The 15197-nt window shown below is 36.5% G+C and overlaps 2 protein-coding genes across 7 annotated transcripts in view; both read right to left on the bottom strand.

Moving 5' to 3' along the window:
- Positions 1 to 2411: 2411 nt before the first annotated feature.
- LOC119767354 lies at positions 2412 to 3009 on the bottom strand. The gene is made up of 3 exons (XM_038255757.1): positions 2835 to 3009; positions 2671 to 2775; positions 2412 to 2614 (listed from the first exon to the last, which is right to left on the bottom strand). Exons 1-3 carry the CDS (start codon positions 2991 to 2993, stop codon positions 2519 to 2521), a joined length of 360 nt encoding a protein of 119 aa, XP_038111685.1. The 5' UTR covers positions 2994 to 3009; the 3' UTR covers positions 2412 to 2518.
- A 3099-nt stretch (positions 3010 to 6108) lies between these two features.
- LOC6034196 (protein charlatan) overlaps positions 6109 to 15197 on the bottom strand; it is a 110863-nt gene continuing 101774 nt past the window's right edge. For 4 of the 6 annotated variants that reach the window (XM_038252868.1, XM_038252865.1, XM_038252867.1 and 1 more), the window contains exons 4-7: positions 12476 to 12674; positions 12263 to 12409; positions 11623 to 12021; positions 6109 to 8226 (exon numbers count right to left, since the gene is read on the bottom strand). In XM_038252868.1, coding sequence (XP_038108796.1) covers positions 6921 to 8226; positions 11623 to 12021; positions 12263 to 12409; positions 12476 to 12674 — 2051 coding nt within the window. In that variant the 3' untranslated portion in view covers positions 6109 to 6920. The remainder of the gene's footprint in view (positions 8227 to 11622; positions 12022 to 12262; positions 12410 to 12475; positions 12675 to 15197) is intronic. The other 2 variants (XM_038252869.1, XM_038252871.1) reach the window with 2 other exon arrangements.

The following is a 15197-nucleotide window of genomic DNA, read 5'->3' on the forward strand; positions in this document are numbered from 1 at the left end:
CAGGTTTTCTGTAGGAGAGAAAAGGAGGCGAATACTTTATGGAAATCATACCTGTCAAAATTCCTAGCCTCAAAATTTTGTCGCGAGTTGCTTTTCTCCTCTATTCACGGATTTTTTTTTCAACCTTGCACACATCATTGATCAAATTGGTTTGTGTTTCAACATCAATCCAAGCCACTATTAAATTCAAGTGTTTGGGCGATTGACTTTCTGGTATTTTTTGACACGTTATTTTTATTCGGGTGACTCAAGCTTTTCAATGTTTTGCTCATGAATTTGCCCCATACTGCCTTAAACTACACTCAACCCCCGATGGTTGGTCACTTTTTCGTTTGACACTTTTTTAGTTTGTACCCCGTTGGTTGGTCAAAGTCAAACTAAAAAGTGACGAACTGTCACTTTTTACACGGCGCTCACACACACTATCTAAACAAACGTTCAGTAGTGTGTGTGAACTCCGTGTAAAAGGGGTGTCAAACTAAAAAGTGACCCCGTTCGTTTGACAACAGTTGGTGTCAAACCATCGGGGTTTGAGTGTATTCAAAATGATGAGGAAAACACTTAAAATTGATCTTAAGATCTACCCAAAACAGGCACTATTCAAAGTCAACGTGATTTTCCACTTGAATTTAATGTGTTTCACTGATTGATTTTAGCGAGACTTTTATAAAAGGAATTTTTCGGACAAACTTTTACTTTGAATTGCTATATTTTGAAATCGGTAATCAAAATGTTTTAAAGTACTTTTCGATTACAAAATCACTATTGAGCAATTCCAGCTCGAATCCGGATTTTTTGGTACTTTTGTACCCGACCCTCATCAAACTCAATGAATCTTTCCTAGGCTATATAAGCCTTTTTTGCCTTTCTTACTAAAGAAAGGTATAGGTTTTACTTTATAGCTGGACGTCATTTTCATCTTCGTAAATAAGACGATACAGCATGAATATTAATCGGAAAAATCGCCAAAAAATCACACTGCATTGATTTTCGACGCTCTATCGATTCATCTTGACAGAACTCGTTTATCTCGAACCCTCGAATTTTGAGAAAATAAATTCCGTGGAGATCGAGTGATGTTCGTATGTGCTAAAATTTTGCCAAATTTTGTGTCGCGTCGTTCTCAGCTCCCCTGAATCCGATTTTGATTCTTCTGAATGCAGATGAAAGCTAGTGTGCTGAACCTGGGCGAGTTGCCGCTCAATTTTCGAAATATCCATCTGTTTTCGGATGTGGACAGACTTTTCAACAAAATTCACAGTTTTCAAATGAAAATATGGTCAAAATTTTTCATTTTCATATCTTTTATTTATCTCAAAAATTGCATTTTTCGAGCTCTACAACCTCCCAAATTTTCATCCAGATTCATAATATGGTTCTGGAGTTAGGGACCATCCATAAACCACGTGGACACTTTAGGGGGTATGGCGATTGTCCACGATCCACACAAAAAGTTTTTTTTGTATGGACAATTGTCCACGAGGGGGGGGGGGGGGTAACAGATTACCAAAAAAGTGTCCACGTGGTTTATGGATGGTCCCTTAGAGCCGTTTGATTAACCTACAAAAAGAAAAAAAGTCTAAGTCGTTTCTAATTTTATCCGAAATTTCTTCCTACATTAATAGTATAGACCATAAGTGAGCATCTGAAACAAATTTGACATCGATCGACGTCATTTGCATCTTCGTAAATAAGACGATACAGCATGAATATTAATCGGAAAAATCGCCAAAAAAATCACACTGCATTGATTTTCGACGCTTCGTCGCCAAGTCGACAAGTTGTCAAGTTGAGCTTCGAATGCTGGCGCATATATGTTTTGGCTCGACTTATACTCGTTTGTAGTAGCTTATCTACCGATGTTTCCTTCAACATGTAATATATGGTAGCTTTTCGTTTTTTGCTCTGTCCGTTTTTTGCATAACTGTCCAATGTTTATGCAAAAACCAATAGGAGCATTCTAAGCTTTATATCGTTTTCAAAGTTTTCAATATTCGCAACACCAATGGCTATCTACCTAGTCCTAAGGTCTTCGCGGTTGAGTTGTAGTGGTGCGGTTGTAAAAATAGCTATCTCTGACTCTATCACTTTCGTAGATGCTGAATGCACGGAGAAAAAACCGTTCCGAAAATCGTGAACAATGTACCACGAAATCGGGAACAACGTGATATTCCATGGTACGAGAACGTACCATGAACACTTTCCATGAACAAATCGCAAATCGTGAACGTTTGTTCACGCGGTTTAGAAATTGAAGCACTCTAGCGGATAAAAATGGTACTACGTTTTGGGTTGGTGTCTGTGGTGGAGTATTTCTTTGATGACTCTGCCATCTGGTGGCCATTTTTGGGCTCAGGGAAATGCGTTGCCATCTGGTGGCCAGTAACCAAACTAAAAAAATCATCATGGCGTTGAATTGAAATTAAATTTTTATTGATAAAAACACATCACTTTACAAATAAACACTCTTTTTTACGCTGCCTGCAGTAAAACCATACATTTCTGGACCTGCAGTGGTTCAATCTGGTGGCCATCCCGATTTTTGTTGCACCGATGAAGACGGGAAGGTTAGAAGATGCCAGAGGCCGCCTGGAAGAATCTGGCGCGGGAACATCTGTAAAGTATGTTTTTGTTAACAAAATTTTCAGCATCAAACATAGAAAAACTTACCGAAATATTTGATAAGATGGCAATCCAGACAGAAAATTCTGTAGGATCTTGCCGATGGCCCAAAACAGCGGTCATAATCTGTAGAATCGGATGGTTTCGGCGAAGCTGTAAAGTAAGGAAACTAATCAACTTAAATCAAAGAAAACATTCTTAAATTTACTTACCTCAATAATATGCCAAATCCGCTTGCCAGCTCCAACACCAACACCAGCCCCAAGTTCGGGTTTTCTCCGGGATTCCGGAACAATTTGGTTCCTCCCGCTGCTGCGGTTTTTTTTCAAGCACGCTCTTGACGTTTGAAATGGAACGAGCCGTGGGCGCATTCACAAATGGCGCAGTGTCAAATGAAACATGGGTAGTTCAGATATTACGTTTTTCAAAAAATATTAATAATTGATAAATATTTTTCTCCAACTATAAAGTTTATGTTTATTACGAATAATGTTTAAATGTTTAAATGTTTAAATGTTTAAATGTTTAAATGTTTAAATGTTTAAATGTTTAAATGTTTAAATGTTTAAATGTTTAAATGTTTAAATGTTTAAATGTTTAAATGTTTAAATGTTTAAATGTTTAAATGTTTAAATGTTTAAATGTTTAAATGTTTAAATGTTTAAATGTTTAAATGTTTAAATGTTTAAATGTTTAAATGTTTAAATGTTTAAATATTTAAATGTTTAAATGTTTAAATGTTTAAATGTTTAAATGTTTAAATGTTTAAATGTTTAAATGTTTAAATGTTTAAATGTTTAAATGTTTAAATGTTTAAATGTTTAAATGTTTAAATGTTTAAATGTTTAAATGTTTAAATGTTTAAATGTTTAAATGTTTAAATGTTTAAATGTTTAAATGTTTAAATGTTTAAATGTTTAAATGTTTAAATGTTTAAATGTTTAAATGTTTAAATGTTTAAATGTTTAAATGTTTAAATGTTTAAATGTTTAAATGTTTAAATGTTTAAATGTTTAAATGTTTAAATGTTTAAATGTTTAAATGTTTAAATGTTTAAATGTTTAAATGTTTAAATGTTTAAATGTTTAAATGTTTAAATGTTTAAATGTTTAAATGTTTAAATGTTTAAATGTTTAAATGTTTAAATGTTTAAATGTTTAAATGTTTAAATGTTTAAATGTTTAAATGTTTAAACAATTTTACAATTTTACAATTTTACAATTTTACAATTTTACAATTTTACAATTTAACAATATTACAATTTTACAATTTTACAATTTTACAATTTTACAATTTTACAATTTTACAATTTTACAATTTTACAATTTTACAATTTTACAATTTTACAATTTTACAATTTTACAATTTTACAATTTTACAATTTTACAATTTTACAATTTTACAATTTTACAATTTTACAATTTTACAATTTTACAATTTTACAATTTTACAATTTTACAATTTTACAATTTTACAATTTTACAATTCAAATTGATTTGCTTGAATGTTAAAATTATTAGAAAGTAATTAAATTCATTTATGTTTGATTTATTTGAACTTATCTTAATGACCCTATTTGCTTAAGGACCCTATTTGGATTCACTTCTTTGACGTCATCCGAAGGCCCAAGTCGGGCGCAACGAAACATGTCTGTGCGTGATTTCGTTTGCTCCTTCTCATGCAACCGACGAAATTCCACCTGCAGATAGCGCTGATTCCTAGACACAAACTCTGTTACACAACGCCATCTAACGAAAACAATGTGTAAACTTCTAAGCATAAAATGTGTTCCCGATTTTGTGAACACTGTTCACGATATCGTAAACATTTCAACATGATTTCGTGATCAAGTTCATGATTTCATGAACTTTTAATGTACGCGAAATCATGAACATTTGTTCACGAATTTCAGAACGGTTTTTTCTCCGTGTGGCAAGCTTCCCACTGTGCGTTTAGCTCGGTTTTGCTTTGCGCCTGCTTTGTTCGGTTTTTGGGCTCGTACCAAAACTAGAACACCAAAACCGCAGTGTGCGTCGTCACTGGCGCATGGGAAGCTTGCTATGCTCGCGTTTGTCATAAACGCTTGTTTGATAAGGAATTTGTACGATGAAAAATATTCTTTTGGTGAAAATTGCGTTTTCAATTTCTTTTGGAAATCACATCATTAATAATACCTTGCTTTCATCATAAGATTTTTTGTATCAAGTCGATGTTATAAATTGAAAGAAGTTAAATTCTTTAATAAGAAAGGCTCTATCTCACCCCTGGTGGGATTAAATCGGGTTTTTGTAAATGGAGCCAATTATACTCAAAAATGACATTTGAGAAGGGCGTAAGTTATTCAAATATTTTTTGTATTTCGTAATTTAAATATTGCTGTATCTCGAAGCCGTTGCAACATGCATCGTATCAAAAAGTGGTCAAAGAAAAACTTGTAGGAAATTGGACGGGAAAAAATACACTGAAAGAAAAATACACGCCACTTCTATGAGATTTTTTTTAAGTTTAACAGTTAAATTTTAAGGTGATGTCACGATTTTTTTCGTTCAAATTTTTTGAGGAAATAGCTGGAAATAGCCTAAGATGTTGCAAAAAGACTCACGAAAAATTCAGGATGCTATGTCTCTCCTAAAAAATACAAAAACCAAGGAAATAGGACGAGCTTTCCAGTAAAAATATTTTCGAGACTGAAAACCACAAAAAACTTTTTTTTCAACATTTTTGTTTTTAAAATCGCTGTAGAACAATTCCAGCTCAAATCAGGAATTTTTGTGGTACTTTTGTACCCGACCCTCTCCGATTTCAATGAAACTTTGTAGACATGTTATCCTAGGCCTATATAAGCAATTTTTGTGTTTATGAAGCCAATTGTACTCGAAAATAACCTTTGAGAAGGGCGTAAGTTATATAAATATTTTTGTATTTTGCAATTTAAAAGGTACTGTATCTCAAAGCCGTTGTATTGTATCAAAAAGTGGTAGGAAATTGGATGGGCTTCTGAAAAAAATACACTGAAATAAAAATACACGCCACTTCTATAAGATTTTTTGATTTTTAAGTTTAAAAGTCAAATTTTAAGGTGATGTCACGATTTTTTTCGTTCAAATTTGTTGAAGAAATAGCCTAAGATGTTACAAAAAGACTGACGAAAAATGCAGGATGGTATGTCTCTCTTAAAAAAATACAAAAATCATTTACTAAAACTGTTTTTTGAAAAGTGGTCTAAACGTCAATTAAAAAAAAAAATAACGATAGTGGGAGTCGATTTGCCAGATTTTACAATAAAATAATTTTACATAAAAGTCTCCATATTGACCATTGTCCTACGTCCAATCCTTGGAAAGATATAGCGGTTTAAAACATTAAAATATCGAAAAATAGGTTTTTTGGTGGTTTTTGGCAATTTCTATATGACAGACTTCATTTTACTTTGAGGGAAATGTGATATTCCATCCACGTGAAATGAAACCTTTTCAACATTACCGGTTTTTTTTTCATCCGTTGTATTACGAGTTCACATTGACCAAATACAGTTATTGTACGCCAGTAGATAGTTTTAATAATATAATCAGTTTCTGGTCGGTTGGCTCTCCGCTGTATAAGTGTATTAGAAGATAGATTCGTCCCGACTTTTTCTGTTTGTTTCTTGTTTTCCTCTCTTTATGACACATTGATTTCCTTCTCTCCTACTGACCCTATCACTTATCAAACTAGCTTGCGTGTGAGTGAGTGTGTTTAAATGTCCTTGTGCACGTGTTGCATCGAAAAAAAAACCTTAACAAAATAATGTACTTTGTGGCTCAAATTTAAACGTAACTTTTGCGTTATTTAAAATTATATAATTGGTGGGTTTAAAATTATAAAACTCTCTCGTTTGTGTGTGTGTGTTTGTTTTTTGTACGTTCCTTTGCGTTTCTCGAGTGGGATTTTTCACAGGCTGAAAACATTGCACGCCCTTTTTTGTGTGGCTAAGCCGAACCTAATTTCATAAGTAATTTTAAGTTTTTTTTGTTTTGTTTTTGGAAGTTAAGAAGGAGAAATTTTTAAAATATACTTAGTGAGCTTTCAGTTTGATTCGAGTAGTTTTTTGTGCACGTTGAATCTCATCTTCTTTTGTTTGTCGCTTCCGTTCGATATACGTAATATATGTCAAGTATATAGTTTTTACATACTGTTTCTTGTTGTAAAGTAAGTCCTCGTCTGTAGTTTGAATTGTTCAGAAAAAAGTTTGTAGAATATATAATACAAATAGCTACCTTAGTACACGATTACAAAAGAAAAGTCCAACTCACCCTCTCTTACTTCCGTCTCTTGGTGAAGCACTGGCTGCGGGGCTTTCGTTTGCGCTGTTTGCGTTGCTGCTTCTTTCCGGCCACCGTCTTTTTCGCCCCCGGTTTTCGGTTTCGGTGCATCAGCTTCTGGTGCAGAGCCAGTTTGTAGCGGCGCGCGAACGCTGCCCCGCAGTGCTGGCACCGGTTGGTGGCCGCGCCTTGACCGTGGCGCCACCGCTGGTGCAGAATCAGCGAAGTCTTGGTGTGATAGTGGCAGTTGTCCGGCGCCACGTGCTGGTTCTGGCAGATTCGGCAGCACAGCCGCCGCGTGATCAGGCGGATCATGTGCTTGTCGCGGATGTCGCCAACGGAGCGCTCCGACGACGGCGGTTGATCGACCTTGCGCGGGGCTTGCTGCTTGCGACGCTTCTCCTCCTTGATGAAGATCACGTCTTCGTCGTCGTTGGGCTTTTTGACCGTCGTCGCCGTGGAGTTGAGCGTGCTGATCGACACTTCCGTGTGATTGCGCAGAAACTCGGCCAACGAGAAGCTCTTCTCGGCCACGATGACGCGGTCCTCCCGGCGGGGATCCTTCTCGACGCCGAGCACCGGCTTGCAGAACGCCGCCGTTAAAAACATATTCTGGTACGACGGTTTCTTGTACATGACTCTATCAAAAATAGCTTCGTTTATATTCTTATTGTTAACGCTACTATTGTTATTGTTGCTGCTGCTGTTGTTGTTCCGTTCAATTCCGTTGCCGGTATCGCTGGCGGCCGCAGCCGCCGCCGCCGTAACCGTCAGATCGATAACCTTGCCCCCGACGGCCACGCTTCGGTTCGGTTGCTTCTGGCCAAGGTTCTCCTTGTCGTTGCGGGAGCTGCTCTTGCGACGCCGTTTCGCATCAATCTGGGCCTGGTTTGTACTATTTTGGTTCGTGTTCTGGACTATGGCTGGTGGTGGTTGTGGTGGATGACTCGCGGGAGGCGAACTGAGGATCGACGACGCCGACTTTTGCTGCTGCTGGAGTTGCAGATGCTGCTGGGCGACGGCGGCCGTGGCCAACAGCTGCAGCAGCGACAGATGCTCCTCGGACAAGTGGTTCGGGGTCGCCGTCGTCGACGCCACCACCGGAGGGGACGTCGATGGTGAACGGGACGACGCCGAGGACAGTGGTGGAGAAGATGGTTGATCGTTGCTGCTATCGATGCTGCTGCTGTTGCTGTCGCTGTTGTGGTTGGCGTGATACTGGCGATGGGTTCCGCCTCCCGCGTTATGAAAATCCTGCGTGACGGATGTTTTGTTGCGGCCGAGGGCCTGCATGCTGAGCAAGCTGAAAAGGAGAAGGAAGAAAAGGTGGTAATCAGTATATGTTTAAAACTCAATCAATCAAAAATAAATTTATTTTTATAAACAAATTAACAAATCTGTTGAAATAGCTATTTTTTTTTAACAAGACGAGTTTAAAACAAGTACCTAAACAATAAAATAATAAAATAAATCGCAAACAATCGTAAAAAACAACGGGTTGGAAAGACTTATTTAGGACGTTGTCAATTTTTTTATGACTTTTTAAAATAAGAATCAAATATTCTGTAATTCTGTTTTTTCGTAATTAAGTAAAAAACAAATATTTTTTAAATATTCTGTTTTTTCGTAATAAAGTAAAAAACAAATATTGTTATCGCAAAGAACGTAAACTTTTAAAAATATTAGCAGCCGCCAATTAAATTTTTAAATTTTAGGATCTTCGAATGTATTTTTTTTAAATTTTAGCGTTTTTACACCTAAACTCCTAAGCTTCAGAAAATGGGAAGATACCATATAAATTTTCCCCATTTTCCCAAGCTTGGAAATGTAGGTGTTAATTATTGATGTTTTAACAAAATTTAAATTCTTTTTTTCGTTTGTTGGAAGTTTTAAAACATTTGAGATTGCACAATTTTAGATTTTTTTAGTTGTTGAATATTCTAAACTCTGAACTATTATTTTTATTTTATGAATTTTTGATTTAAGTATTTAAATTTTTTAAAATTTAGCATTTTATTTTAAATTTAAGCCGGTAATGTAATATTTATGATTTAATGTTTTTTTTTTAATTTGAAGCTTTTAAAGTTTTAAATTTGGAAATTTTTATTTTTTATTTAACATTGTACCACTATCAATCGCGTAGAACATTTTTTGAATTTAGATTTAAAATTTTAAAATTTCATTTAAAATGTGAATTTTAGATTTTTTTTTGTTTATGAATAGAATTTCGAATTTTAGGATTTGGAAATAGTTTTTTTTTTATTCTGGCCTTTTTAATGTTTTAAATTTGAGAATTTTTTTTACAATATTAAAATCTTGTGAAATTTTGAGACACATTTAAAATTTGCTTATTTTTAATTTTATTTTTTTTCAATTTTGAGTCTCCTCGTTAAATTTTCTGAATTTTGCAATTCTGTAATTTCGGAAAATGGAATTTTAAATTTTTGGATTTTGAAATGTTTTGTTTTAATTTTAGCGTTTTTTAATTTGAGAATTTTAACAATATTTTGAAAAATTTTAGAAACTTTTGAAATTTTTAAATTTTGGATTTAGATTTTTTGAATTTTGAATGATAAATTTTCTGAAAATAAAATTTTTATTTTTTTTTATATTTTTGAAGTTTTTAAATTTGGCAAATTTTGAGGGGAGTCCCTCATAAACTGGGGCGACATAAACGTTGAAAAATATTTACAACGGCCAACTCAATTTTTAAATTTTAGGATTTTGAAACCTTTTTTATTACAGATTTTTTAAAAAATATTTGAATTTTTTGGCATTTTGAGATTTTTTTTTAAATTTTGAATTTTATGTTTTGGATTATTAAAATTTCGAACCTTAAGTTTTCTGAAATTCATGTTTATGTTTTTGAAGTTTTTTATCTCTGAACATCAAATTTTCAAATTCTTGTCTTTAGAAATAAAAAAAACTTAGATTTAGGTATTTTAATTTTTATTTTTATCTATTTTTTGAATTTTTGATTTAGTTTTAAGTTCTTGATTTTTATAAATTTCTGAAACTTTGAATAACTATTTTTTTTTATTTTAAATGCTAGAATTTATTTTTTTTATTTTTAATTTAATTTGAGTTGTAGTTTGACTCTTCGCTCCATAATAAATACATAGTTCCACTATCAATCGCTTCTTCAACATTCAACAAACTACTTACTTTTCCTGTCATTCTTGAAAGATGAAATAGCTTACTTTTCTGTACCAAAAATAACAGAATCGAATAGCGACACTTTTCAAAATAAATGCTGAAAAGTTCTACTTTTCAGCACTGAAATGGGTGCTGAAAAGTTGAACTTTTCAGCACTTGTTTTGAAACGTAACACTTTTCAACATTTTTTTGTTTTAAACGATTTATTGTCAAAATACATGAAAATTCGATTTATAATTTCACTCAATGGGTGTTTTTCGAAATTGCAAAAAATGTTGTATGGAACTCGTTGCAAAACTTGATTTTTTCAGCACTCGTCGTATTTATCCAACTCGGTGAACCTCGTTGGATAAATGTACGACTCGTGCTGAAAAAATCCTCTTTTCGCAACTTGTTGCATAAACTACTATTAAAATGTTATAACTGTAGAGTTTTTCAATTTATTATTTTTTTTAAATAATTGAAAGTTAAAATTTATGATTTTGAAATGCATTTTTTAAATTTTGAGAAATTTTTAAATTTAGACTTTAGGTTTTATATTTTTAAAATTTTATAACTAAAATTTTCTGAAATTATTATTTCTGAGTATACAATTAGGTTGTTTTTCGGCTCAGCAGTCAGACTGCTGAGCCGAAAAACAACCTAATTGTGTAATACAGTCGAGAACAACGCTTGAGTATATAATTTCATATTTTTGAAGATTTTAGTTCTATCCTAAATTTTTTAAATTTAGATTTTTTTGATTTTTATATCTTTAATTTTTATAAATTTTATTTTCAAGTATTTAAATTTTTAAAATATAAAATTTTGATTTAAATTTGTCTAATAAAAAAACAAGAACCGCTGTCTTATTTTTAACTGACGAATATAAGTATGACCTTAAACTACTCTAAACTGATTTTTAAATGTCTAGATCCAAGATAACTGCCAAAATGGCGATGATGAAATCTTGAGAAAATGCGTTTAGTAATTCAATCATATTTGTTTTTGAAAATGACTACTCATGTTTGGATAAAATGAACCTTTTTCAAGTTATAGTATGTTTTGTTTTTTTTTGCAACTTAAAAATATTTCACGAAGGAAAAGCACTGCAGCCAATTTTCGTTTTTTGACTTTGTTTATCGGGATTTTTTCTAAAGTTGTATTTTTTTAGAAAACAGGCATTCTAATCTAATCTAATCGAACACAAGCGCAGCCAGTCCGAAGAAAGCATCCTGGAAGAACTTGTAGTTTTTTAGAAAACAGGTATTACTGATAAAAGTCTACAAACTCATGAATGCATCTCAGAATAAAAAAATCATATTGAATAAACATTTTTAATGTGCAGAAAAGAACGGTATCAGCAGATTTACAAAACCTTTTTTTTTTCAAAATTCTAGTCAACTCAAGATTAACACGGAGCGAAACAAGAACACACAAAACCAAACCAAGACTTTACCAACAGACCAAAAAAACGCTGCAAAATCGAACCAAAAAGCGAACGAACGAAAAAAAAAGATCAACCACGAGCAACCAACAGAACAACTGCGCGCACACTCCATACCGGGCGTAATCTTCCGAGTCGCTTCCGTCCGCCTCCAGATAGCTGTACAGAAGCTCGGATCCCCGCTTCCGGTGCACTTTCGCTATCCAGTGATGTTGTTGTTGCTGCTGTTGCGGAATCTGCTGCTGATTCTGATTATGTTGAAGGTGATTTTGCTGCTGCTGCTGATGGTGATTGTGAGGGGTGGTCACCTGCCCAACCCCTCCACCTAGCCCGTTTCCCGACACGACCGTTACGGTGCCGCCGTTGGCCGCCAGATGCTGGTTGATGGTGTCGATCAGGTTGGACGCGTTGCTGTTGGTGAGGATGTTCCCGGTCGACGGGATGGCCGTGGTCGACGTTGTCGTTTGGTACAGGATGGTGGTGTTGGTACTGCTGCTGTTGTTGACGACCGATGTTCTACCGCGAGGATCGGATTGGGGTCGGTGTCGTCGGGGGAAGGCATATTTGCATTTCAAAGAGATGGGGAACGGTTTCTTTAAATTATTAATTTGGTTAGACGATGGGTTGAAGACAGTCAGTTTGGGGGGTGAAAATTTCGAACGAAAAATCAACGCCAAAAAAACAATTTCTACGACAAATGGCTACCAAAAGAAAAGAAACGCTGAACGAAAACGCAACGCTACAAAACTCTGCTCACCCGAAGGAATTCCCACTGCTGGTCGGGTTGTTCCCGTGGAGATTGTTCGGAACGAAGGTGTTCCCAAGGGTTCGGAGGACATTCCCGGTGCTGCCACCGCCGATTGGCGAAGTGGCCGGCTTCACTGGTTTGGCCGGTTCGTTAGGACTAGCGTGTCGAACGTCAAACTTGGCATTAAAATCTAAATTTAGGGAGTGATTAAGCGAAACTTACTGTGAGTCCTGCATGTGAGCGTTCAGCTGGTCCTGATCCTCGGCGAAGAAGGTGCACTTGCTGCAGGCCTTCTTGTTGTGCACCTTGAAGACGTGCGTCGCGAGCCGCTCCGAGCGGGCCGCCTTGTAGTCGCACAGCATACACACGTACGGCTTGGTGTGGGTGTTGAGGTGTCGCTTGAGGCCCCAGTTGTCAGCACCTGGCAAAGGGAGAAAAATTGCGATGAGTTTGCAATAAATCTACATAATTTTTGATGATATTAATTGAGTAAGATCTTTCCATAGCATCACAGCTCGTATGGCACGCCGACGAATTTATTTTTTCCTTTCACTTCGTACAAGAATGCTTCAAGCTCTCCCCCGCAACAGTCCCGTCCCGACAGCTCGACGCTTTATCCCTACACCTGCTCCGACTCCTACTCCGTCCCCTCCTCCTCCGCCTGCTTCTTCCACAGCAGGTAACCGGTGGCGTATCCTGTCCCGGATCCTGCCGCAGCAGCGGCGCATCACTCGAACATCCCGTACAGCCCCCAATCCCACCACATCCTCCACCGGCCGCCGAGTCAAAATGTCCGCACTGCTTGAGCGGACACTTGCAGACCTTCCGCGGCGTCGGACGGCACGCGTCACCCATGCCACACCGCGGCCGCGAACTCGGCCCCGCCGTCGCACCACCCGTAAAGTGCTGACATCTCTGCAGCGGGCACTTGCCGTGGCACGAGTCGCAAAACACGTGATCCGCTGCGGCCATCCGAAGCAACGCATCGCTCGAAGAACCCCCGTAAGTCCCGCCGGCATGCCTCAGCAGAACCTGCTCGATCAGTGTGTCCGACTCGTTCGACGAGTCCTTCCGGGCGCCTTGCTGGTACTGCTCAACGGAGGACTGTTCCAACGACGAACAGTCACGAACACTGCGGAACGAACTCGCCGTTGACCCCGCGCTCATCACCATCGTCTGGTACGACACCGGATCCTCAAACTGGGTTGCCTCGCTGATCTTGCCGAACCACGGCATCGAGGACGTCCCCACGCACTGGTCCAGCGCGGTGCTCTGTAGCAGGGCCTCCTCCTTGCAGCGACTGCACCGGCACTGAACAACTTCCGGAGCCTGCACGGCTATGGTATTCTGCTGTTGCAGTTTGAGTTTGCGCTTCAACTCGGTGACCAACCTCCGCAGTCGTGCCTTGTTTGGGTAGCTGGAACTGTTGTAATACTTGCTGCAGATTTGGTTAATGTTGCAGTCCGAGTAGTCTCGCGAGCCGATTATCTCCTGCGTCAGGTGGTACAGGAACAGCGAAAGTTCGCGCTCCTCTTCGTTGCTGGAATTGGGTAATTTTTGACGATTTTCGAAAATTGCTAAAGATTTCCAACTTACGATATGGTTTCCATTTAAAAACTGTAAAATTTTGCTTATTTTTGTGTATTTACATTTCAAATTGACAAATAAAGTTGGAAGTTTAAAAAAGCAGCCTACTTGTACTTCGTGCACTTTCCACTTTCGCAAAAAAAGGTTTTTTAGTGATTATTCTAGAGTTTTATTTGAAAAGTCCTATCAAACACAATAGCTTATAATATGAACTAAAAAAACTCTAGATTTTGTTAATTCTTTTCCTACTATCTGATGATGTTGGTATCATCAGCTAAGTTGTAGGGTTATAACGTTATAATCAAGTCTATTCGGAAAACCAGATTCAACAAAATGTCAAATCAAAAAAAGAAAAGAATAAGCAAAAAAAAAACAGAAACTTGAAAACGATGCACCAAAATAAAAAAAATAACACAAAAGAACTTTTCGATTGCAAACAAGGTTTCTTTTACCGTTTGTCACATCCACACCAATCGCTACTGAATACTCTCTCTTTGCTCTCCCTCTCACTCCGATCGGGTAGTGCAGCGAATGGCTCGGAGAGGCTGATTGCGCTATGTCGCTCAAAGTTGACTCGAAATAGTCTGCGATCCAACTGCTTTAAATCAATGTTATTGCAATTTTATTGATAACACAACATCCAAGACACATTAGACAGAAATTTCCGCAAAGCCAAATATAAATTGACGGCAAACTGTGGTAGTGCAGTGAGCGCCTCGACGGTATTTTGTTAGATTCTCCCCTCTCTGATCATATTCACTTGTGACTCGGGTCGACGGACGGAGTAGATTTGTTCGGCGATGAGTGAGTGATTTTCGATCATTGAGCCGAAAATCAGGACCCTTAATTGCAAATTCAAGTAAACCCCCGGCAAAAAAAAAATATCTCAACTTAGTGAAGAATTAGGCAGAGCTTATCAACACTTAGATGTCAGCATTTTTTGTCCATTGAAGCGTAAACAATCGTCAAAATCGACTTTTTGTAACAAAAAGTAAAAAAAAAAAACTTTTTTTTGCTGTAATCAGATTTAATAATTTGCATGCAGTACCAACTGATGCGCAATTATGAATAGATTTTTTTTATTTTTCAAAAAATGAGTTTTTGATGTAAATTTCTCATTTTTTTTTTTTACAAAAACGGTTCTTTGAAAATACATTCTGCAACTTTCACATACAAATTCAGCTTTTTTGTGTGACCCAATCTCACCCTCAAACCCAATGTCACCCCTGATGACGGTACCATATTTTAGAAAATACTTTTATTTTTAATTTCGGAATCACGACGAAAAACTTTACATGCGTCTTTGCTAAATTTGAGTTTTCTGTGTTAAATACATAACAAAATTTTCACAAAATAC

Source organism: Culex quinquefasciatus, chromosome 2 (assembly GCF_015732765.1).
Source record: "Culex quinquefasciatus strain JHB chromosome 2, VPISU_Cqui_1.0_pri_paternal, whole genome shotgun sequence".
In the NCBI taxonomy this organism is placed as follows: domain Eukaryota; kingdom Metazoa; phylum Arthropoda; class Insecta; order Diptera; family Culicidae; genus Culex; species Culex quinquefasciatus.